The 24,379-nt window shown below is 35.9% G+C and overlaps 1 protein-coding gene across 19 annotated transcripts in view; it reads left to right on the top strand.

Moving 5' to 3' along the window:
• Positions 1–23,124, top strand: part of LOC119553279 (protein alan shepard) — a 146,983-nt gene extending 123,859 nt beyond the window's left edge. For 5 of the 19 annotated variants that reach the window (XM_037863584.1, XM_037863587.1, XM_037863578.1 and 2 more), the window contains 8 exons: positions 8,335–8,588; positions 10,651–10,709; positions 11,897–12,021; positions 15,066–15,207; positions 15,434–15,804; positions 16,050–16,214; positions 16,571–16,746; positions 17,666–23,124. In XM_037863584.1, the coding sequence (XP_037719512.1) occupies positions 8,335–8,588; positions 10,651–10,709; positions 11,897–12,021; positions 15,066–15,207; positions 15,434–15,804; positions 16,050–16,214; positions 16,571–16,735 (1,281 nt within the window). In that variant the 3' untranslated portion in view covers positions 16,736–16,746; positions 17,666–23,124. Of the gene's footprint in view, positions 1–8,334; positions 8,589–10,650; positions 10,710–11,896; positions 12,022–15,065; positions 15,208–15,433; positions 15,805–16,049; positions 16,215–16,570; positions 16,747–17,462; positions 17,499–17,665 lie in introns of all 19 variants that reach the window. The other 14 variants (XM_037863586.1, XM_037863585.1, XM_037863577.1 and 11 more) reach the window with 10 other exon arrangements.
• Positions 23,125–24,379: the final 1,255 nt, after the last annotated feature.

The raw sequence follows: 24,379 nt of genomic DNA, 5'->3' as shown, positions 1-24,379 counted from the left end.
AATTAAAATCTTATTTACTTGCTGCTGTCCAATCCACCTACACAAGAAACAACAGCAACAACTACAACAAGTGGAAACTCTGGCTCAATCATACACTCAATTAATGCTAAAATTTATTATGCCAACAGACAATCGCTTTAGAGACCTGGAGACCTTTAGAGAGCAGACTGGGCGAGTCTCGTAACCCCACTATATCCCCCCGTCCACCCATTTTCACTACCAATCTGTCTGGCCAAGTTCTATATACCCTATATATATATACAATTTTGTTGTCCCTTGTTGGACTAATCGCGCTAAAATGCTTTTAGTGTTCCATTTTGGCCATAAATTTCTTGTCCCTCTCAATATATTCCTCTCTCTCTCTATTTTTATAGGTCCTCTCTTTCGCCTTTTGTATCGATAAATGTTTATCAGAACTTCGTGTTATCTTTATCAGGTGGTTAAAGCAATGCAATCAGTGCGAATAGTTGAGAAACAACTGGTTCTGTCTGATCATGAATATTAAAACAGCTTTTTTGATGACACATTCAGTTCGGTTATAGCTAAGTAATCGATATGGCCATTCTTATCGTCTAGTGTTCATTTGGTCAATGGGTTATGATTTAATGGCCCCAAACACGCATAGGAAAGAAATGGAAAGTAACGAACTGGGAAATACCCCTAGAACACTTTGATAAAAGGTATTGTATTACAGTAGGTGGAATTCTTTATTTTAAAAAACCCTAAAGTGGAATGTGATCTATTTTTACATGTTTACCTTTCCTACAGTTAAGTATTGATAAATCAAAAACATTATTCTTACAATAAAGGTCATTCATACTTTGCCTCACCTCCATTGAATGCGCAGCTTTGCCCCTTTAGAATGTTTATTTTTCTGGTTCTCAATTCTTTCATGTACAGTGGTCGGCATAAGTATTTTGACAAAATAAAAGTTAAGTATACTCATAACTTGAATTTACTTCTTGTAAACTATAGGCATCAATGGAAAGGTAATTTCAATGCCGTTTGAATGATACAATACATTTCTTTACCCATTCAGTACTTATTGAAAAGGACGAATTTGTGTAAATCAACTTTGAAATTAAAAAAAAAAACTTTTTTCCTCGTCTTGAAAACTTAAATTTTTTGATGCAAAAAGTTTCTTCAAACAAAAATAATAGTAACTGCAAAAAGAATTTTTCAAATATCATTTTGCTTATATTTTTTATGATTTTTTGAAGGTGACAATGTCGGAAAAAATTTGTATGAAAAAGACAAAAATATGGCTCAAATGCCTGTTTTTAAGCATTTTCAAAAATTCATAAAAAATATAAGAAAAATGATTTTTGAAAAATTCTTTTTGCAGTTACTATTGTTTTTGTTTGAAGAAACTTTTTGCATCAAAAAATTTAAGTTTTCAAGACGAGGAAAAAAGTTTTTTTTAAAAATTTCAAAGTTGATTTACACAAATTCGTCCTTTTCAATAAGTACTGAATGGGTAAAGAAATGTATTGTATCATTCAAACGGCATTGAAATTACCTTTCCATTGATGCCTATAGTTTACAAGAAGTAAATTCAAGTTATGAGTATACTTAACTTTTATTTTGTCAAAATACTTATGCCGACCACTGTAATTCTTTTCTCCATTCTTTGGGTTCTTGACTCATCTTTTCTTTTTTATTTTCTGTAAATGCCAAGTTGCATTGTCCGACTTCTCGGCAGCTTCTTGCTATGGCCCGTCCGCTCAATTGAGTTATCTGCTTTAATTCAATAAATTTATTGCATTTTATTGTGCGACTGTCGCCAAGTGGCTGCTGCTTTTGAGTCGAAAGTCTGGGCTACCGCCGTCTACTCCCCATATACATATATATGCCGCATATTTGCGTAGGCCCCGCACTGCCACCCACTCACACATATATATCATATATATAGTATCTGTATCTCGAGCTATTCGAGAGTATCTGGCGTTGACATGAAATTTAAACTGCGACCCATTGTCGGGTTACACACACATTTTCCCTCTGCCCATTTCAATATCAAAACTCAGACATGACTTTTGCTATCTGCCAGATACTTTTTCCCGTCTGACTTTTGTATGTAACTGTGTATCTGTGTGCAACAAAATGTTTGCGGTTAACTTGGATAGTGAAAATAGGGGGAAATGGGGAAATCTAAAGTACACAAGCGTAGTCAACGTTTGTGGCTTTTATTATCATTGTGATTATGGTTTCAAAAGGGGCGTATGTACACGTTTATTTGCTGATATAATTATAATTGAAAAATATTTAAATTGACTATACATTTGTAATAACATGCAAGAGGATTACAATCTACAGAGTATCATAACAAAAAGCTGTTTAAAGAACTTCAACGGAATTAAGATACATCTTTCTACACATCTTGTTGGGACAATATATCTTTGAGTTTGTTGGCCGCTTCTCTTTCTTTCAGTCAAGCAAAGCACGTGCTCATTGCGACTTCCAATTTAAGATAATACCTACCAAAAAAATAAAGAAGTAGAAGTAGAAAACCTGCTCAACCTTTTCCGAATCACGTAGAGCAAACACAGAACCTTTCCGCTTGATTAAAGTCTTGCGACTCAAGGCATTCCAATCCGTTTTTTACCCCCTTTTTGGGTCACAATCAAGAAGTCTGAGTGATTTCCTTTGACTAGGTATCCAAAATTATGCAAATTAAATACAAGTATACATCTCATCTAGAAAAAGGCTTAACAAGACCACAGGGAAATGCAAACAGAATTTGTCAACAATTTTTCCCCTTGTCGCCATGCTCAATTTATTTATATTTATTATTCAAATAAAATGCAAAACAAAGCGAAATTCATTTTTAAAAATACAACAAAGTGAGAACAATGCAAATTTGTGTCAGCCAATAAACTCGCAATGTGGGCAAAATGAAAAAATCAAGGAAAACGGCAACTTGTCCATATAATGTCAATTTTAAACTCGACATTGTGGCAATAGCTAGGATTTAATAAAAACCACTGTTTTGCAAGGACACAAAAGAATAAATGTATATATTTATGCAGCCACCATATTAAAAACTTGCTTTTAATAACATAAACATGGAATAATATATATTCATAATGTATATGTTTTAATAGAAATATTTAAAACGAAATACATATATATATAAGCGAATTGCCATGAAGAACATTTATTTATAAATATGAACTTGAGTTTGTGCTAATTTATGGGGTCACTAGAAAATGCATACAATTTCTTGGAAGAAACTCGTAAATTTTCTTTGATTAGATTCATCTACGAAGCAATTACAGTCTTATCACGATGATTATAAAAGTTTGTTGGCAACTCTTTTCGGGGCCAGATAAATTATACAACTTTATTTTGGTCAGAAGGTTGGGTTTAATCAACTTTTTCTGGTCTGCCCCAAAACAAAAGAACAAAGAAATTATAAATCATAATTATTATGGAAATGAGTCGTTGACCTGCTAGAAAAAAGTACTGCCTATAAATTGAAATTGAAAATTCTTTGTCACCAAGGAATTATGGCTGATAAAGCGCTTTCGTTTTTTTCTCTCCTCCTTTTTTGATGGATAAGAAAAAATTTATAAATACTTTTTTGCGAGTAAAATTCCACCTGCAGATAATTCGAAATTCTTTGGCACTGGCATGTCAAATATTTGCACAGGCAAAAACTGCCTTTAACCCCCCATGAAACCATGACTTGCATCGATTATTGGGGAGGGAAAAACCTCTTGCCACCCCCCATTTTTCCGGGCGGTTTCTGCTGACTCGTATCTGACGCCTAACATTTCCTTTCTGGCAGCAAATGAATCCATCTAGCCGTCTATCATTTTCATGCCAGCTTCCACAGTTGAGAGCACAAAACGCATTTAATTTATATAAGTCACGTGAGAGGCATTTTTTATGAGCAAAGCTTTTGGGGAAAACCCTCCCCAATCAGAGGAAATGCTGGATTTGGCTGCCTTGATTTGATGAGTTTTGCAACCCTCCTCCCAAAGGGGTTTTTCGAGAACGAAATCCGCTCAAGTGATATAAAAGTCTCGAATCGTAAGCGGACACGCAGCCAGCTCTAATTTGACTCCCCATAATTCCTCATTTCACAATGGGTCAATGGCCCAGAGTGGTTGGCTTCCATAGAGTTCTATATATTTCCGGGTACTTTGGGGTTTTTATTTTTTGGCTGGATTTCAACCTACATATGCTAACCAAATTTGACAGGCTGGCAAGCACTTGGACAAATAATATCTGTCACTAATCATGACGGAGTGGATTTATGCGGCGGCTGATTTAGTGACTGAAAATAAGTGCACTCCATTTCGTATGCGTCTTTGGTCTTTGCATTTTGATTTATTAGTGAAGGCCCCATGGGAAGGGGGGTTGGAGGGGCTCTGGGACCCCCTCTGAAGAAAGCCAAAGAGAAGAGTCCGCCGCTCGGCTTAAGTGAATTATATTTAATGTGTGGCGCTCATGTCGTGAAGACATCATAAATCAAACAAAAGTCCATTTGGTATTTCACACTTCAGGCACGTGACTCTTTCAAGCGGATCTCAAAGATCTTACGGTTTTTGACTTTCTCGGTGGTTTTGTGGGTAATAATTGCTGATGGTTTCTTAATGGAGATGTTAGCGTGGAGATGATGTTCGTGATTGAAATTGGTGGGGCATTAATCACAGAAAATGTCACTTGTTTAAAGTGTTTCTAAGTGCTTTTTAATTACTTTATTTTGTACTGGGTTTTGGCTAACTTTTATAGTAAGAGTTATAGAGTAAATACTAATTATTGGTATTACCAATTAACGTAGTATGTCTTGAATTAATATTTCAAGAGTAACTATTTCTTGGTATAATATTTCATGAGTAATTTATTCTTGATATAATATTTCTTGAAATAATATTTCCTAACATAATGTTTCTTTATATAATATTTCTATATTTAATATTTAATTTTTTAATATTTCTTAATATAATACTTCTTGATTTGTGGTTTCCGAATATATTTTTTCTTGATTTATGGTTTCCGGATAGATTTTTTCTTGATTATTGTTCCATTAGGACTTATATCAACCTTTGAATTAAAAGTGTCTGCTGTCAATCGTTATAATCGATTTATAAGGGCCATTCCGCCAATCTTTAAACATCCCCTATAAAATTCATTACTTACCTCCTGACCCTTTCTCAAGGTCTGTGAACCATCCCCATTCCAGCGAAACCTTTGTCTAATCTAGTGAAAACCAAATGGGAGAACAAACGAACAGTCATAAGTTCAGGCCATTAACAATTGCGTGTTCTGCCATCGTCATCGTCATCGAATCGAATCGACGACGACATCATTTCTTTTCATTTGAGTCCCATCGCTGCCATCGGGCGGGCAATCAAAAAGTTTAGCTTATGCCATTAAATTGTATTTTTAGTTTGTTTCGCTGTCGCTTGCTCGCATTCGTGCAATGCAATAAATAAGTAAACAAATTAAATGCGCATAAATAACAGGCGGAGCGGTAAAAAGGTTAACATATCCCAACTACCGTGCTAATGTGCATAAACCTTTTGCTGCCCAAACAACTCGAATACAGTTGGCCAAAGTCTCAGACATCAGACACGTGTGGGCCACAAAAATCGGGAGGAAAGCATGAGAAACATGTAGAAAAATAGCTGGCGAAAGAGCCGGCAAAACGGGCGACCAGATAACTTATTAAAAAGCGAAAAACCTCGAAGATTTCGCAGCGTGAAATTTTTTGCAAATGACGCAATTTTTTGCCAAAAAAAAAATTAAGTAAATAAAATACAAAAAGCTAGAAAAAAAGACGACAGCAACAACAATAAAAAGCTAAGCCGACGAACAGAAAATTAAATAAAATAAAAAGGCCAGCCAAGTTGTCGTTTGCTCATTTTGGCGTGACACACATAAGAATACACAGATAGATAGACCACAATATATTTTATACATATACTATATATAGAATATAATTTGTAGTTGCTGTGCGCATAAAATTATTAGAACGATATAATTTCATTATCAGAAAAGCGGCGACGAGGCCGCCAAAAGTCGAGAGAGAAAAGTTCATTGGCACACAGGGCGTATGAGTGTTGGCTTAAGTATTCTCGCACACTCACATGTAGACAGATAAACAATTGCTGACTACAAAAATTGCTGGCTGAATTTATTATTTAATTATGTTTTGCATGCGAGAGAAGAAAGGAAGCAATTTCGTAGGAAACACTGTACAGAATGTATCTTCTAGATGCCCGACGACTGTGCGGAGTAACTTAACGAGTTTGGGGAGTCAAAGATTATTTTGGACTTGGCCCAGAGAGATAGCGAAAGAGCTGAGTTTATGATTTGTGTTGGTTGCCTTTGCCTGCTGGCCGAAGCGTGACTTTCACATCTCTTTATAAATTCCCCAAAAATGTACAGAAAGAAACACATGATGGGGTGTACATTTTATCAGCTAAACACAGGATTTCTCAGAATATCAAGTATACGAGTAGTGAATCTACATTTTTTCTTAAGTATGAATCATAAGTTTATAAAAAATTTAACACGTTTTAGTCAAAAGTAGTTTAAAAATTCATTTTTATGTAACTGCCTTTAAATAACATTCAAAAACAACAGAGACTGAATTAAAATTCCCCTAAAATGAATCAAATAATATATTTTGGATACAAACAAATCCATTTTTTATTTTATTTGTCGACCTTCAATTGATTTTAGTCACCTCTGTGGATTTACATTTTTTTCCAAATCAAATTGTGACCTACGGAGGTATTAGCCATGACACGGATCAATTAGCGAAAACTTTTTATTTAACCCTAACCCCCCCAAATTCAGTGGTTTTTATGCAAATGGATTTTGCGGCTGGGTAAAAAGTTTTCAAAGCCCCTAAAAAACTCACTCCTGAAACAAAAGAGAAAACCCAACAAAAAATATTTCGCTTGATTTTCATTTGGCATTTTTTTGGGTATTTGCAGTGGAACCTTTTTCTGGTTGCATATTTTAGCATTTCCCGCTGATGTGCTGCTGCTGTGCGAATAAAATAATGTTTTTGGCAAATTTTCAAAAATGTATCAATGGCAAAGTTTGTTGGTCTTTTACCGGGGGTATGCGAGTGTGGAGCCATTGTTTGTTGCATACAAATTTTATAGATTTTCAACGCCTTCGACGAGTGCAGCTGCCAAATATCCTGCAGCCTTATATGCAAAGCTCAAGCTTCGTCGTATCCTTCTTCTTTATTCGTGTCCCTCTGGCACATGTGTGGCATTTTAAGTGAAAAACGCCATCGTCATGGCTGTCGTCAACATGCCAATGTGCCCGTCCCTTTCATTCCCCTGCAACTACTACCTCTGCATACCTCGCTCTCCCTCTATCTCCTCACCTCCATTTGGGGCTCTATCTATAGAGCTATGCCCATCTCTATCCATTGTGTGAGCCAAGCAGCATTCAATAACTTCGAATGGCAGCTATTCCAGTTGGAATTTCAATAAAAATACTTGCACTGCCTCCAGTTGTCGCTCTTCCTCTCTCAATCTATGGATCTATGGATTGTGGGAGCCAAATCGCTTAATATTATCGACATACTTTTGCACTATACATTTTAATATTGCCTACAGTTGTGGTCCGTAGGGGATGAGAATGGAGTCCTTTGACCGCTTATCATTTGGTTTCCACACAAATGGTTGAGCATCAGTGATGTTTTAAATCATTTTGATGCTTTTTGTATGATATTATGAACATTTGTTTACAATACAATGGGTTTTCAAAGTTGTAGAAGAAAAAACTTGAGATTCTAAGTTCAGAATGTTAAAGAAAATACCAAAATGCTGGAAGGAACTGCGAAACCACTTTCCTCTTTGATTCGTGGCCTATTTAGTGAGCCAATGATTCGAGCCTATGATTTGAGCCTATGATTTGATCCCATGACCCGAACCTATGATTCAATCCTATGATTAAAGATTATAATTTGATCTTATGACTCGAACCTATGATTAAATTCTGTAAATAGAGCCTATGACTAGATTCTATGATTCAATCCTATTATTCGAGATAATAATTTGATATTATGATTCGAACCCATGAGCCTACGATTAAATTCTGTGATTAGAGCCTATGATTAGATTCTATGATTCAATCCTATGATTTGATTCCACGATTCCAGCCTATGATTTTTTTTTCGATCGAATCCATAAGCTCATCGATATAACCTAAAGCACAGCTTATGTTATACTCATTTATTTAAAATGTTAATTTATTTTAAAGTATTACATTACTTTTGTTGTAATATTTGTATTATATGATCTTAAAATGAAAATATCTCTCCACGCACTATAGCCACATCTTCTCTATTTTTTGCAGTACGGTCAGCGAGTGCCGACGGCAGCCTCACCGAGCAACACCAACTCGAGCAGCTCCTCGAACACCGGCTCCCAGAGCGGCACGCTGAGCACCAGCCTGAGCAACACGACGAACACCAACACGAACATGGGTCCCAACGGCACGGTACAGAATCAAAACCAACAGGGCGGCGAGCAGTTGTCCAAGACAAATCTCTACATTCGCGGACTGCAGCAGGGCACAACCGACAAGGATCTAGTTAATATGTGTGCACAGTGAGTACCACCAGGACCACAAAAAAATAGGGAGGAATATAAATAATAGATTGCCAACCCCTTGAATGCCATTTAAATCAGATTCAGATTTTAGATATGGATGCAATCAGGCCTCTCAGTGATTTGTGCGTGTGCGTGCCCTGCGGTTTTGTATCTTGTCTCTGCGGTCCACCTATCACATTAAATTGCATTACCATCTAGCACAGCTCCCTGGGCAGGCCATTATGCAAATTCGTTTTAATTGTTTTTGCTGCTCCGGGCTTTTACTGGGCCGGAATACATAACTACAAGTATATATTTGCCATAAATGTGTATGCCTTTGAGGAACCGAAGCAATGATGATGCCTTTGAGCTAGATGCATCTTCATCAATTTTAATTGAACGTTAATAACGGCCTGTAGGAGAAATGAATTGCTAGTTATTTATGGGGTATCTTGATGTATTTATGAAGTACTACTCAAAATGTCATTAAAAACATTTTATTTTCATGGAATGCGTTGCATAAACTTCTAAAGTATGCATAAACTATGTCTAATAATCTATAATAAATAAGAAGCTATTTCGTGTTTATGCTCTTTATGATCCGAATTATAATTTTTATAAAAACATTGATATAACCTTAATATCCGTAGTATTTTGCGCTTTTCCTTTCAATGCAGCCCCAAGATAATTTTCTTTTAAAACTCTTTAGTATATGGTTTGCAATCCCAAATACTTGTGGCAATTTTCCAATGTCGAATACATTTGTGGATTGAAAATGTATTCAATTCTTTCTTGTATTTTCCTATCCGAGCTGTATCTTACAGATACGCTTGTATCTTTGGTGCCCCATCAGGCATACGAAATGAACTAATTCGAAATGTGTGTGACCGACTATTGATTTGCCCCCACTGGAAGGTAATGTGGAGTGATGTGGTGTGTGTTTTTGAGACGGAACGGAACCCGAAATCCATTTCCATCCGTCCTAACCGCTCCACCACCACCCCCACCCCTCTGCTAATGAGCGGCTTAGCCTCAGTCCATTCCGCTTGGCTGCTTTTCCATAAAGCTACCCCGCATCCTTTATTCGTCGAACGAAAAGTAACCCCCAAAAAAAGCAACTAACCCCTGACCTTTTTGATGGACGACGAGGCCAAGTTTTTGCAAAACTAAACAAAATCCACTAATTAGTGCGCACGCTTTATCAAAAAAAATTTGTTTTTCGGTTAACCAAAAAAAAGGGAAATCGTTTTCGTGATTGTGTGTACCAACAAACTAAACGTATTATTATGTGCGTATTACGCATACGCACTGTTGACCATTTCTTTTATGCATAAAAAATAACTTATTTGCGGCGTCGCACGAACATAAAAAAGCAGGAGGCAACCCAATCCCCCTGCGGTTGTAAGTCAAGTAATTAAATTGAAGGTTAATTTATTTTCTTTTCTTTTTTACCGCACAGCGTCCTTTTCTCCTGCTGCAGGCAATCAAAATAAGCGGCTTATTAGAGGGCAAAAATGGTGGAGCGGGTCTTTAATGTTATTATAACTAAGTATTTATGGGGTGGTGGGAATGGGGGGGAGGGGGTTAGGAGAGAGTAGTGTAACTAAGAAGTTATCGATTTAATTTCACACGGCAGGCAGAGAGGGGCATTACACTTGGACTAAGGCAATTATTAGCAGGCATAAATGAGCAATGTAACGCCCTGGGAAAATGGGGAAAAGACAGCTAAAGGGTTGTGAAAATTTCCATTGCCTACTTTGGCGCGCACGAGCATAAAAATTGCATTTTAATGACACTTTAATTGCCTGCGGTAAGGTAAACGGGGTCCAATCAGAACCACGTATTCCCCCCGAGCAACCCCTAACCCTTCAGAAAACTACCCATTCCTTAATTTGATTGTAGAGTGTATATACATATATATTGTGGCACGTGGCACCAGACACCCTGAGAGACCTGAATGTGTTTATAATCTGATTATCCATTATCCTTTCTTTGCAGTCGTTGTCATGCAACGATTTAACCATTTAATGCGGATACTATTTAACCCACCTGTGTGTCTCTTCTTGTTTACAACTTTCAGATACGGAACAATTATATCAACCAAGGCTATTTTAGATAAAACAACAAACAAATGTAAAGGTATTTTTTTCTTCACCATTCTCATCATTATTTTATTTATGTGTGTTTTTGTATAAGTATTATTAGTATGTGTTTATGTAAAAAAAAGATATCCAAAAGAAACGCAAGAAAAGAAAATATAAACAAACCAAAAACTGAAATTTCATTGATTTTTCAAGTAAATTTTGATCTATACTTTTTTTAAATGCTGTGTGCTCTTTGAAAAATATTATAATTAGTTTAAAAGTAGCTTATGTAATTTTTTTAACTCGTCATTTCTATATATTAATCTAATATTTTACCTATTCGTTTCTTCCAACTTAAAAAATTTCAAAGAACACTCAGCATTTGTTTTTATTTATTAAATATGATCACAATTTTTTGCTCGTTCGTTAGTGGTAATATTCATATCATTTCATTATTTAAATATTTGATTTTTTTTAAATTTATATTTTGGAATACATTATTGGCATTTAGCAGTTTATTCCTAATTTCCTTCTACTGCCTTTGAGTTTATCAGTTCGATTCCTGATCATTTCGCAATCGTGTCATTCATGCATTTCACTCTAATATTACAAATACTATCTACTGCTACTGATGCACTCAACTAATGCTAATAATAACGATTACGATATTGTGTAAATACCCCGATAACTGAACAAGCTGTAAAAATAGTGTATCTTATAAAAGACTGCTCTCTATCAATGTGTGTGCGTGTATCGATATAAATATATTTTTATTGAGTACGTTTTTACTTGCGTTTGGATTTATTCTTTTTTTTCCTGTGAAGAGTTTCTGTTTGTTAGCATTTAAGTTGAATCAAATTAATTATTAATTTAATTTTCACCCGTTTTTTCTTCTACTCCTCTTTTCTTGTTGAACGAATATTTTGTTTTTGTTCGATTTTGTTTTTGTTGCACGTGACCCAATGCGAAAATTCCCATTATTTTTTTCGGTTCTTGATTGAATTCGATTTCAATTTTCGATTTGTGTGCCAACCAAATATTGGACTATAAATAAACATCTCTTCCTCTCTCTCTATCTCTCTATCTGTCTCTGCAAATATATTTATATATATATTTATACATGCAATTAAAAAAATAAAAATAAAATTCCCCCCACCCGCAACACACAAAAACAAACAACAAAAAATAAAAACAAAACAAAAACAACAACGAAAAACAAAAACAAAATATGCTTTTTTGCAGGTTACGGCTTCGTCGACTTCGAGCAGCCAGCCTTCGCCGAGTGCGCCGTAAAAGGATTGCAGGGGAAGGGCGTGCAAGCTCAGATGGCCAAAGTGGGTATCTGGGTGCTTCATAGGCCGGCCATTGTACGTTTGTTTGCATGCAAGTAATACTCACCCCCCACACACCGCCAAAAGATCCCATCCTATCCAGAAACAAGCCCGAAGATCCCATCTCGAAACTCCAAAAACTATACCCCTATACCCCGAACCGTTTCCCAGTCATTTGTGCATTTCGTTTACTGTATACTGACCCCAAAGCTGCCTCAGAACTTTATTTTTTTTTAGTTTTCTCAAGGCTGAAATTAGTTTTTGGTTAAGGCCCAGTATTTATGCTCACAAAAAATGTTAGAAGCTCCACTTAATATATAACTTGATGTTTTAGATGATGGTTAATCTTCAAATAGTGTTAGGACCTATATTTATATTTATTTTATTTTGTGTATGTTTTAAATTAAATGTTGGTCACACTTTTTTGAGCATTAATACAAAGCCTACATATAAATTGGGTTACCACTTCCTGAGAAGCCATATTCTCAGATTGTATTTTTAACTAAATGAGGCGCTACAAATATTTATCTTCTCACGCCGCAGGGTGTGCAATTTTTGTGATTTTCTTGTCTCTTATTTATTTTAATACCCACCTAAAACCCCCTATCCGATAACCCCAGAGCCAATCCCCAACCCCTAGTTCGTAGTGTTGTTCCAAAGACTCTCTTTGTATAACCGTTTGTCGTATACCAAAAACTACACATAATATCTCTATATAACCGACTATATAGACAGAAACATATTTTTTAGTAAACCTCAAAACATTCTTTTAGATTTCTTATCTTGTTTTTGTCTTACTTTGCATAGAGGTAGTTTAATTAATAGAGTAATAAATTTTTTTTAGTATACATTTCCATATTAATTGAGAATAAATGCATTTATTAATGACATTCATTAGTTCATTTTTATGAAGCTGAAAGTCATAAAATAAGTAATCCTTCTCTTTAATCTTCCTTTAGCAGTTGAGATATGAACCCCCAAATAATGACATTAAATGAGATCAATTAAAGTTTTTTAGCAGAATTGTTTGGTAAATTAATTGCATTAAGCGTACACAGTACAGGTATATTTAGAGTTTAGTGTAAAACATTTTCCTAAGGTATTTGAACATAAATAGAATGCAGTACATCCAATACAAACCCCAATAAAATCATTAGGCCTTTTTCATCAAGTTAGATCTAGAACTTGGGTACTCCTTACTTTATACTTATTCTTCTTTTTTTTATCAATCCGGGTATTTAGATTAAATTTTAATAGATTTTTTATGAATCAAAATTTACCACATTAGAAGAAACATATATCTGTATAGAACAAAATATTTACTATGCTTATTTTATTTAATTTCCCAAATAGACCGCCAATTTAAGTTGTTAAATCATACTCATACTTCGTGTATTTTTTTCTAAGAGATATTGTAGCTTAGTTACTAAATGGGAATTGGGTTATAGATACTAAATTTAAGTAGATGTTAGTTTAATAACTCATTGAATTAAGTAGCGAAAGTCATGTTTTACATTTTTCATCCCGAGAACATTGTTTCCATCCCAATATTTAAGTCGTAAATTGTAATCAATAATTAGCAGCCATATACAGCGGCTTACGGAAGCTGGTATCTGGCATCAATTTCAATTTTTGGCCATTCATTCGTGCATATTAATAATTTGTAAACAAATCAAAAAGTTTTTCATTCGAAGAGCTTAGCTACTTTGTTCACTCCCCTCTCGTTAGCTTTTTCCCAACGTTATAATCCGATGGCATTAAAGGCTCATTAAAAAAACCATAGCCAACAAAATAATGGAAAGTTTGCTGTACAAATAAAACACAGACCACACGTAAATCCGTAGGCATTAATGATTGTAATCTATAGAGTTGAACAACACTGAAAATCACACACATTAGAAACAGTACAACTAGAGTGTATCTCTCTTCATATCTGATATTCTATATATTGAATCTGTATATTCAACTGTATAAACTGTATACTCGTATTTTGAAGTTATAGCCAGCCAAGTATTTAACCAACCTCTACTACTTCAACCTACTACAAAAGTTTGTTGTTTGAGTACGCAAATTGCTACAAACCTGTGCCGGCCAAAAATCAAACCAAAAACCAAATACAATCTAAACTCTAAGTATAACAATCAAACAGATCTCATTAAACTCTAAGACATATTTACTGAGCAGGTATTTAACTTAATTAAGCATTTGAGGTGGCAAATCATTGAAATAAATAATCATCGATAGATAGTAGATGATATCGATTTTTTCGATATCTCAACTGTTTATAAATCGATTTAAAATAAGTTAAAACATTTTGACTTAAGATTGCGTTTTTCAAGCAAAAACCAATCCCTAAAATATCTTAATGTGTTTCATCACACTTTCTTTAAAGATAAAACTACTTATTATTATATTTATCAATTGCGATCGAAAGAAGTCTGTACTATCGATGATGTTATCAGTGTTTTGCCATCTTTGTTAAGCATCGTTGAGGGAAAAAAGAAAGAACACTGCATCTTGAAGGGGGTAAAAGTTCCATAGGTCTACTTTTTGCATTAGGTATTATCCGATAAGTCTGAGGCATTACATAACATCCACACACACACAGACACTTTCGCAAGAGTCAGGCACACTTAACACTCACACTAACACACTGACAACAGACAAACAGTCCAAAAAGAGTTGACAACAGAAACATTTTTGGCAAGCAACTTGAATATTTACTAATGACAAAATCTCTACGTTCTTAATTTCTCTACTCCCCTCTCTCTTGAAATAAAAAATATATATATAAAACAACACACACAACAACTTCACAAACACAATACACACAACCAAACACACACACACACATCAAAATGCATCGCACAACCAATAAAAATACACATGCTTACGCCAACTGCTTTTGTGTAACGTTAATTTGTGTGAAACCGAAACAAACAAACCAACAAAATCAACCATCAAAAACGTACAAAACAATTTAAATCAATTCAATTTCAACAAACAACCCAATCAACAACCAACAATCGACAACACCACACCACCCTGATCTGACCCAATTGCATACAACAACCACACAGCAACAGGAACAGGATCCCACAAATTTGTATATTGCAAATTTGCCGCCCCACTTCAAAGAAACTGATCTGGAGGCAATGCTATCGAAATACGGACAAGTTGTTTCGACCAGAATATTGCGTGATCAGCAGATGAACTCCAAGGGTGAGTAGAAAGTGTTAAGAAAAGGGTTGCCACTGTAGATCTTAAAATTAAAAAATATTTTCAATTTTTAAAATATGGAATTCGATTATATTATATTATAAAGAACTTATATTTCAAAGAATTTTATTCATGACTTTTAAAGATGATTCTAGTTTTTTAAGTGGCAACCCTTATTGAGAGTTCTTCTATAAAGACCCTATAAAACTATTACGATTTTTCCCCCCAGGCGTTGGCTTTGCCCGCATGGAGAGTCGCGAGAAGTGCGAGCAAATCATTCAGATGTTCAATGGTAACACAATACCGGGTGCCAAAGATCCCCTGCTGGTTAAGTTCGCCGATGGCGGACCCAAAAAGAAGAATCTCTTCAAGACTCCCGATCCGAATGCGCGTGCGTGGCGCGACGTCTCCGCGGAGGGGATTCCCGTGGCCTACGATCCCTCGATGCAGCAGAATGGCGTTAGCGTGAACGTGGGCACACCCATCGGAGTGCCCTACTCCCGATTCAGCGCCCCCCAGGTGGGTGGCTATCCAGTGGCCGGCTCCCAGTGGATACCCGGTTACATGATGACCCAGCCGATCACTCAGGTAGATGATCAGGTGAGTAGTGGAGTTACTTCCATTATGGGATTGTGACACTGGACTAAATTAGTAATGCTTTAGGATTCAAATGAATTAAAATCAGAACTGTTTGTCTCAACAATATCGCATGTTTTTTGTATCTATTTCATATTCAGCATTTAATTTGATTATGTATTCGGCTTTTTTCTGTTTTATTCCAGTGTCATGTGGGTTTATATTTTTAACCTTAAACATTTACTAATCCGACTGATTTCTCTTCACAGTACATGCAGATGGCAGCCGCCCCACAGCTGGGTGTGACCTCATACAAACCGGAGGCAGTGAACCAGGTGCAGCCCCGTGGCATCTCGATGATGGTTAGCGGCGATACGGGCGTGCCATATGGAACGATGATGCCCCAGTTGGCCACCCTGCAGATTGGCAACTCTGTAAGCCACCGATCTCTGATCTCCACCCGAAACTCGAAACTCTTTCTTTCGAGTTTCTTCGCTTAAGAGCAGACATGCACATGGATAGAGTTTAAATCACATATGCATGTCTGCTGAAATCCTACTGGATTGAAAAGAAAGAAAAAGAGTTTTTAAGCTCTGTGACACTGTGAAGATTCGTAACTGTACTATCTTCTCAGTGTGAGCTGCGTGTGTTTAATCTTGAAAGTTGATACCTAATTTGTACTCTTTCTATTCCTTTCTTTTACTCCAATCAATTTCCTCTTGCTTTCGACTTAATTTTTTGTTTGGATTTATTTTTGTTTTATTTTTCGTTTCTTCGTTTTCTTTTATAGAACTTTTCTCCATCGTTACAGTATATTAGTCCAACTTATCCATATTATGCACCACCACCAACTATTATACCAACAATGCCAATGACAGATTCCGAACAGGCTAGCACAGCTGCATCACCAGACGAGGCATACACACAGTATCCACATCAAGCCGCTCCCAAATAGGTCTTCGCGAGGTGAGTGAAGTCTTCTCAGCCACTGTCTTCTCTCTCTGTTCCTGTTCCTGTCTCTGTCTCACAGGCTCTATGTCCACTGCCTCAAAACCTCTGTCTGCCATTCAATCTCTGGCCACCATAAAGCACCAACCAAAGATCCTTTATATTAAAATTTCCCCATCATTTCAATTTTTTAAGAACAAGTTTTTTAAATCTGAAAAAATATGTTCCATCCTAAAAGTGTTCTTAAAGAAGAACCACAAAATTATTCAAAATTGTAAAATAAAGTTCAAGATCAACATTATTGACCAATTTTCATTTTATAGGTTGTAGCACTAACCGCTTACCAACACTGTTTTGCATGTGCGCTCTTTGCTTCTAGAGTCCCATTCAAAGTCCCAAAACAAACATCTCACTCACCCAATTTCATTTGCATTCACTTGATCTTTCCTTAAACCTAAACCCTCAAGGATTCATCGTTTCTATAAACACTTTAACACACTTACCAACACTGCACTGTCAAACAACACCCATACACTGACAATCATCGGCTTCATGTGTTTTGTGTGCTCTGCTTGTTGTTGCTTGCCTGTTTGCTTCAGATCTGCTCATTCACAATATTTTTCAACCACTCCACTGAATACTAAACAAATCAATTCTACTTATTTATTTTCTTTACAACTTTCGGCGGCTTCTTTTAAAAACAACAACATGGCTCTATTTCTTAAATAGTATAGTTACTAAGCAGTCTAATCTCTGGTAATCCATACTAGGTAAATATCATTCATGGTTCATTCAAATCACTTGCATGTTACCCGGCCTTAAACATTTTCCTGTACTATAAGAGGAGATAAAAAATGAACCCCCAAACCCAATCCATTCCCTGAAATGAATGATTTTTGAAAGACATAATTACTAATTCGAACTTGTATTCTTCTAGCTATAATATATTAGTACCCCATTTGAGTACTATATAAATTAGACGAGAGTGAGAGCATGCCAGGTGGAAGCGGAACAGCCAAGGAGGATGGAGAATCAAGAGGAGAAACATAAAAGCAGCGGATCGGATAAAGGAGTCTACAACAACCACCACACGAACAAGAACTAGAAGAAACTACTGAGACAACAACATCGGCAGAAGAATCGGAAACACAGCATGCAGTTCACGAAAATAAATCTAGAGAAAAGCCATCCCCCCAAAAAAAGAAGGGGGAATCCCAGAAAGCTGAGGCAGAGAAAAAAATAATGTATAAAATAAGGAGGTTGGATGTGAGGATGAAGTTTAGGGGATACATGAATACAATGTAAGCGATGCGTAGGGAAAAGCCGGTCTCCGAAGAGACGAGCGCAGAAGACGCGAGTAAAAAGTGAAGAAAAGCAAAGACTAAACTTAAATAATAGAGAATAGTTATACACTAAATAAACAACCAGAGATGCAACAGCAGAACGGCAACAATTGCCAAACAACAGCGGCAAACGAGAGAAGAGCAGTCGAAAATATTTACAAAAAGAGAACTGCAGGATGCGAGAAGAAAGCAAAGTCAAAGGAAACTCACTTGGGGGTCGTAAGAACTTGAGGAAATCTGCTGAGCAAAAAGAAAAACCATCGCAGATTAGAGTTAAGTTAATTTTGTTAAGCGCAAGAGGAAAAACAATTGCATGGGGGAAAACCGATGGGAAGAGCGATGTAAAAATAGAAGAGAAGAATTAAGAAAAACTATTTTGCTAATTTTGAGCTAGCAAAACCTAAGCAGACAGAAAATTTGTGAAGTGAAAGCAGAGAAAAACCGAAACAGAAAAACAAAAATAAATGTGTGTGCAATGTATGTTAAAGAACCGTAAAGAAAAACAAAGCAAATAAAAACCGAAACAAAACCCATTTCGATGAAGATGATATAAACAATGCATAACTCTTAAGTCAAAGTGCAGCGGCAACAAAGAAACCCCCAGAAGAACGAAGAAAGCGCAAGAATGTGCGAAAGAAAGCGAAACTTTTTTACCTTAGCGGCAACGTTTTCTTTGTTGTGGCCTGCTAAAGAAAATTTTTACGATGAAACTCAGACTCTACCTTTGTTTTGTTCTGTTTGTCTAATTTGTAATATTTATTTTGTATTTTTGTTGAAACGTGTTGAACAGCACAAAGAACGGAAGCAGAGGAAAGCGTAGATAGCCACAAAAAAGAAGGGAGATCTTTGGTTTGTTTTCTCCTTTGTTGGTTTCTTGAACCAAACATGCAAATTGTATAAAGCAAAGATCCGAAAAAAAAAACAAAACAAAACCTAAAGAAAAGCAAAAAGAAATGTCTAATTCCCCCTTTTTGACATTCGTTTTGTGCTATCCAAGCAGTCAAAAAGAAGAAAAATAAATTAAAACAAATGAAATGAGAAGAAAAAGCCTTTGAAGCGGGCAAAAACCTAGTATTAAGTCTTAGCAAAACAAAAATAAGAAAATTGCAGTAAGCAAAAACAGATTTAGTAGTTCTATAGATCTAAAAGAAAGCAGAAGACGGGGAGAATAAACAAAAGCTTACGAAGACCGAGAGCAGAAGGGAAATCTTGTACTAGTTTTTAGCATATTTTTTGTGCTCATCAGTCGATTTAATGAATGAATTTTTTGTAGCTGTCTACAGTTTTTTACGTTAACTGTTTTTTAGACATATTAATGAAAAGAAAGTAAAACCAACAAAAACAACCTAGATATAGTATATTTTTTCTGCAGATGACAAGTTGTTGGGCAGCAGAAAGCAGAGAAGAATGGAGTTTGATTAGCATGGAAACCAAGAGGCAAACACTTTTTAAAAGGGAATAGCGAAACAAACCGAGAGACGAACACACAAAAGTAGCAAAACACAGAAAAAGAAAATAAAATTTGAAACTGTAGAATTGTAGTTTAGCTTTGTGAAGAAAGGCCGGCGAAGAATGTAATTTTTGAAGGATCAGCAAGGATCGAAAAGAAGAACAACAACAACGGCAGCAGCAGCAACAACTGGCACAGGCAGTAGCAGAAATGTATAACAAAAAACCAAGAAAATTAATGTTAAATTGAAAATGAAAACAAAATGATGAATTAAGAAAGAAGAGAACTACGTTTAGTGAACCTAGTTAATAAGCAAAGATTTCTTTAGTCTTGTAAGCGTCTCTTAAGTAGAGTTGAAGAACGGAGGTCGGAGTTTAGAATTGAAATGTAACCTTTTTCAAAGCCTAGCATATTTATTTTTCCGAGACACACACACACACTGACACAACACACACACACTGACACACAAACACCGACAAGGACACAACACCTATCAAGCCTAAGCATTGTATTTGTGATTTTTTCGAATGTTAATTGATTAACGAAACACGATGAGCAAAATAAGAGAAACAAGGGAAACATCAAGTGGGCGGCTGTGGGTGGGAGAAAGTTTGGCGATGAGAAGAGAGAGAGAGAGACACGTTTTTGAGAATCTCCGTTTTGAGCAAGGACACCCTCACACACCACAAACAACATTCCTGAGCAAAGTCTTTGATTTGATTTTGATATATATATGTATGCGTTGATACGATGATTTGATTTTCGAGTTTAGAGTTGTCGAGTCGCCTAACTGAACTATCTACATATATATACATTATATATATATATACATATATAAAAACGTAAGAAACACAACGCCAAAAGTCTTCCTAAGCCTAAAACCAAAACAACAACAAAATGCAAATATTTTTTTTTTCATTTTTGTCATATTACGATTATTTGCTTTAGACTGACTACGAACTGAAACTGTAACAATAACAACAAATGCAGGATTGTAAACCCTAAAAATGAAACGTTTATACACCTAGACTCACCTCCTAAAGTTAATAATGCAGGCATCGGAGTAATATCTATATTTTGCCAAGACATTCCAAAGCGAAAAAAGCCAACAGAGCGAAATTGTTTAAAGAGAAAATTCACGCGAGATGCCTGCATTTGTTGTCCTATACAAGAAGAATCACAAATACAAGAACCACTCATTGGGAGGATATTTTTGAAAGATTTTCAATCCTGTTTTCCTCGATACAACTACTACTACAAACACACGCCCACGCACACGCATACAACTCCCCAAAAAAAAACTCTCACACAAAGTGCAATTTTCTTTCTGTAGTTTTCATTGATTTTACTTTGTTAGCAGCAAAAACCACTTAAGCAAATTGAGAAAGCATTAAACTCTAAGTTATTTATAAATCGACGGAAGAAACGAGAAGAGCTGGGGGCGTGTCTTATCGCCCCCTCCCTAGGAAAGTGAAAATGAAATTTATGTTTTAGAGAACGGGAATGAAATGGAGTCGAGAAGGCGGGAGAAGAAACCTAGTATATAAGATCAAAGCCTAGTGCGTAAGTCTAGAGAATCTAAGTACAGTGTTGACAAGCAAAGAAGAACGCAGAAGCGGAAACGAGTAGCGTAGAGCGAGGCAAGAACAGTAGCAAGAAAGACGGAGACGAGTAGGACATATGATTTCTAGTTGGTAGCGAAAGGAGAAAGAATAGTTGGTTAGTTGGAGGCAACACACGTAGAAAGTTGTAGTTTTTGTGTAGTTAGAGCGACAGTGTTGGAAAACGCCGAGTCGCACAGTTTGAGGTTAGGTTTAATTTTTGAAAAATGAAAAACAGAAATAAAAGAAAATGGATGAAAGGATAAAAGCAAGGACGCTGGAGAGGGTAAACAATAAAATCAACCGACGAGGAGTGTTCTAATCTAAAGCTATACTGACTTTGTGTGTGTATTTAAATCTACTTTGACAAGAAACCAAACTTGGAACTCGTTTGTTTTGCGTCTGTATTTTGTTTTAATTTAATGCGTTTTACTTTAGTTTTTTAACTAATTTTAAGTAGTTAATTTATTATTTGTCTTAAAATCGCCGAGACCCTAACCAAGATTCAAGATTGCTTGGGTTTCTCGCCCCTGATTGAATGAGAACCTCTACCACGAGGAGCGAATCGATTAAATTTGATGCAAGTGTTGAAGTAATTTTTAAAATGCAAACAAAAAAATGTCTAGTGCGTAAAATTGAAAACTAAAAACAACAAAAATTTCAATAAAAACTAAAAAAAAACAAAAATAAATAAATACCTTTGGTTTTGAGTGCGTTTTCCTTCGTTTAGTTTTGCGTTATCCTTCGATGTGATTTCTTAGTAGTAAAATGTTTGCGATATGAATTACCAGTAAGCTTATTCACCCCCACACCAAATAGTTTCCAATACGAACTCCTAAATTAATTGAACCCCCCACTAAATTGAATTGTGTTTTAAACAGGAGGCAAACTTAGTCGTCTTAGTCGTTGTTTAGGGGCGGGCAGAGCAGAACGTGAGAGGCGAGCGGGAGAAATAAATAAACATTTTTTAATTAAGCCAATTTAAGGAAATGATGAATATATATTTTTTTGAAAACTTTTTTGACGAAACCAAGAATATAAACAAAACAAACAAAAAACCGAAAAACAAAATGAAAACACGTAAAAGTGAGAGAGCGCGGAGCCAGAGGAAATGTACGCTAGCAAATCGATGGGACAGGCAGGATGGTTGGGAAAAACAAGCTCATTATATTTAAAAAATAAATAAGAAAGTTTCGAGAGGAGTGGTTGGAGGGAAAGTAGTTGGGAGAAAGTGAGGGAAAGGAACAAAACACGACGACAAAGGCGTAAACTAACTTTAAGTAAACGTAAAATGCAAGCAGCTAATTAAACTTAGAAACAGAAATACTTAAATGAGAGTAATGTACATTTCGCTTGTTGCTATTTTTAAGTTTTAAATCAAAGTCTTTTAAAGAACTTTATTCATTTTCTTATTAACAATGATAAAAACCAAAAACCACAAAAAAATCAAGCCAAGCAAATGCGCAAACTGGTAAAATTAAATCAGAAGAAAAAAAAACAACTACATCTCTCTTTGTAATCCTCCAGAATAAAAAAAAAGAAACTGAAGGAAATATCGATCGAAAGCATGAGGAATCCTTTTCAACTCTCTGTGTATTTTTTAAATGTATTATTTTTTGCATCAATGTGTGACGCTTTTAAGCATTTTTATATGGCGAAGAATTGTATTTAAATCTCTAGAAAAAGCTAAAAACGAACACGAAAACCAAAAACTCTAAAACTGACAATTGACAAGAAAAAATGCGAGAAAGCGAAATCTTTGCTACAACTTTCAAATTTATACGCGTACTTTTTGTGCCCTCAACTTTAATGCAAAAGATCGTTCATGAAGGCAAACCGAATTGGAGATCAAGAGATAATAGTTAAAAAACCAAAAATAAAAATGAAGAAAAACGTTTAAAATGAGAAATTAGTTTAAGCAAAACATTTTGCAGCTTTTGTGCTTATTTCGCTTAAGACTAGTTGAACAAGAAAAATAAAAAAAAAGCAAAAAAAAAAAACAGAAAGTAAATGAAGAAAAAAATTAAATCTAGTTTTAAGTAAAAAAGAAATGAGAATAGATCAGTATAGAACAGAACCGAAAGCGGGAGAATCAAGCAAGAAGCTAAGCGAGGGCAGGTTGAAAAATACCTGGCCCGATTTAAAAGCGACAGAAGGCATTAAACCGAACATAGCAAAAGATTTAAACTGTGGACGTGGAAAGCGTTAAAGAACACAAAAGTAAGAAACATGAAGAAAACGTAACGTCTCTTTGGTAAGAAAAAGGAAAACCTAAAGAGCAAATGCTGTCATCCAAAAACCCAAAAAAAAAACCAAATGAAACTGAACTTTTTCTGAATCAATAAAAGACAAATTGATTTTCTGTAAGAAAACAAAACTCAAATGCATTTTTCATTCCTGGGGGGTTGGGATGGGGCATTTAATTTGATGAAATCGCATTTTCCTGGAAATACCACACTGGGGATGAGTCCACCCTTATGAGTAAGGGTTATCCTGCCGTGGATGCCAGGCTCTCGAAACCTTTGTGCTCGTAAAATGTTTAGGATTTTGTGTGGGGGCTTGTAATGAGTTCCTGCCTGAGGCTATCCTTTTTCGCCCCACCCCCTCCCCCGAACTCGTAAATAAAGTCCTTTGTTGGAGACGCAAGGAATATGAAAGCCCTCCCTCGGCGTTTTAACTCCTAGTGAGTGAGCCTATGTGTGCGTGGTGGAGAAGCCGCAAGGATGAACCCAAAAAACGTTGACAGCAGTTCGTCCTGCTGGTTTTCCTGCTATCCTGTTCGTTTGACTTGTTTGATGGTTTTATGAGTGTCAGACTTTGACAGCTTAATAGACATTTTTATGGCAGGCAATCGCCATTTCATTGTTATCGCAAGGCGGCGAGTGGGTGGATTATGGAGTTTTCCGGGCGAAAAGGAAAGCGGAAGTCGCACCCCCACAAAAACCCAGCCGTTCGACAACTTCCGGGACAAAATCAAGGGATGCTGGAAGCCCCAACAGAAAAGTTTTACTACCAAACACACACTCAGAAAAAATAAGTTCTGAAATGCTACTAAACTTTTGAATTTTTCATAATGATAGAAAATATTAGGACAGGGTGAATTTTGAGATATTTTTTTCACTTCGATTTTTTTTCTGAGTGCATACACACAGTGAGCATACATTTGAGTGTGTGTGTTCAGACCCTCCCCCAAAACAGCCATAAAAGCATTAACATTCGTTTGCTTGTTTGTTTATTTTGGTTCTCTGGCCTGCATG

This window comes from Drosophila subpulchrella, chromosome 3L (assembly GCF_014743375.2).
Source record: "Drosophila subpulchrella strain 33 F10 #4 breed RU33 chromosome 3L, RU_Dsub_v1.1 Primary Assembly, whole genome shotgun sequence".
Classification (NCBI taxonomy): Eukaryota; Metazoa; Arthropoda; class Insecta; order Diptera; family Drosophilidae; genus Drosophila; species Drosophila subpulchrella.
Note: the sequence above shows the minus strand (reverse complement) of the source record. Positions and strands in the feature narration are given on the sequence as shown.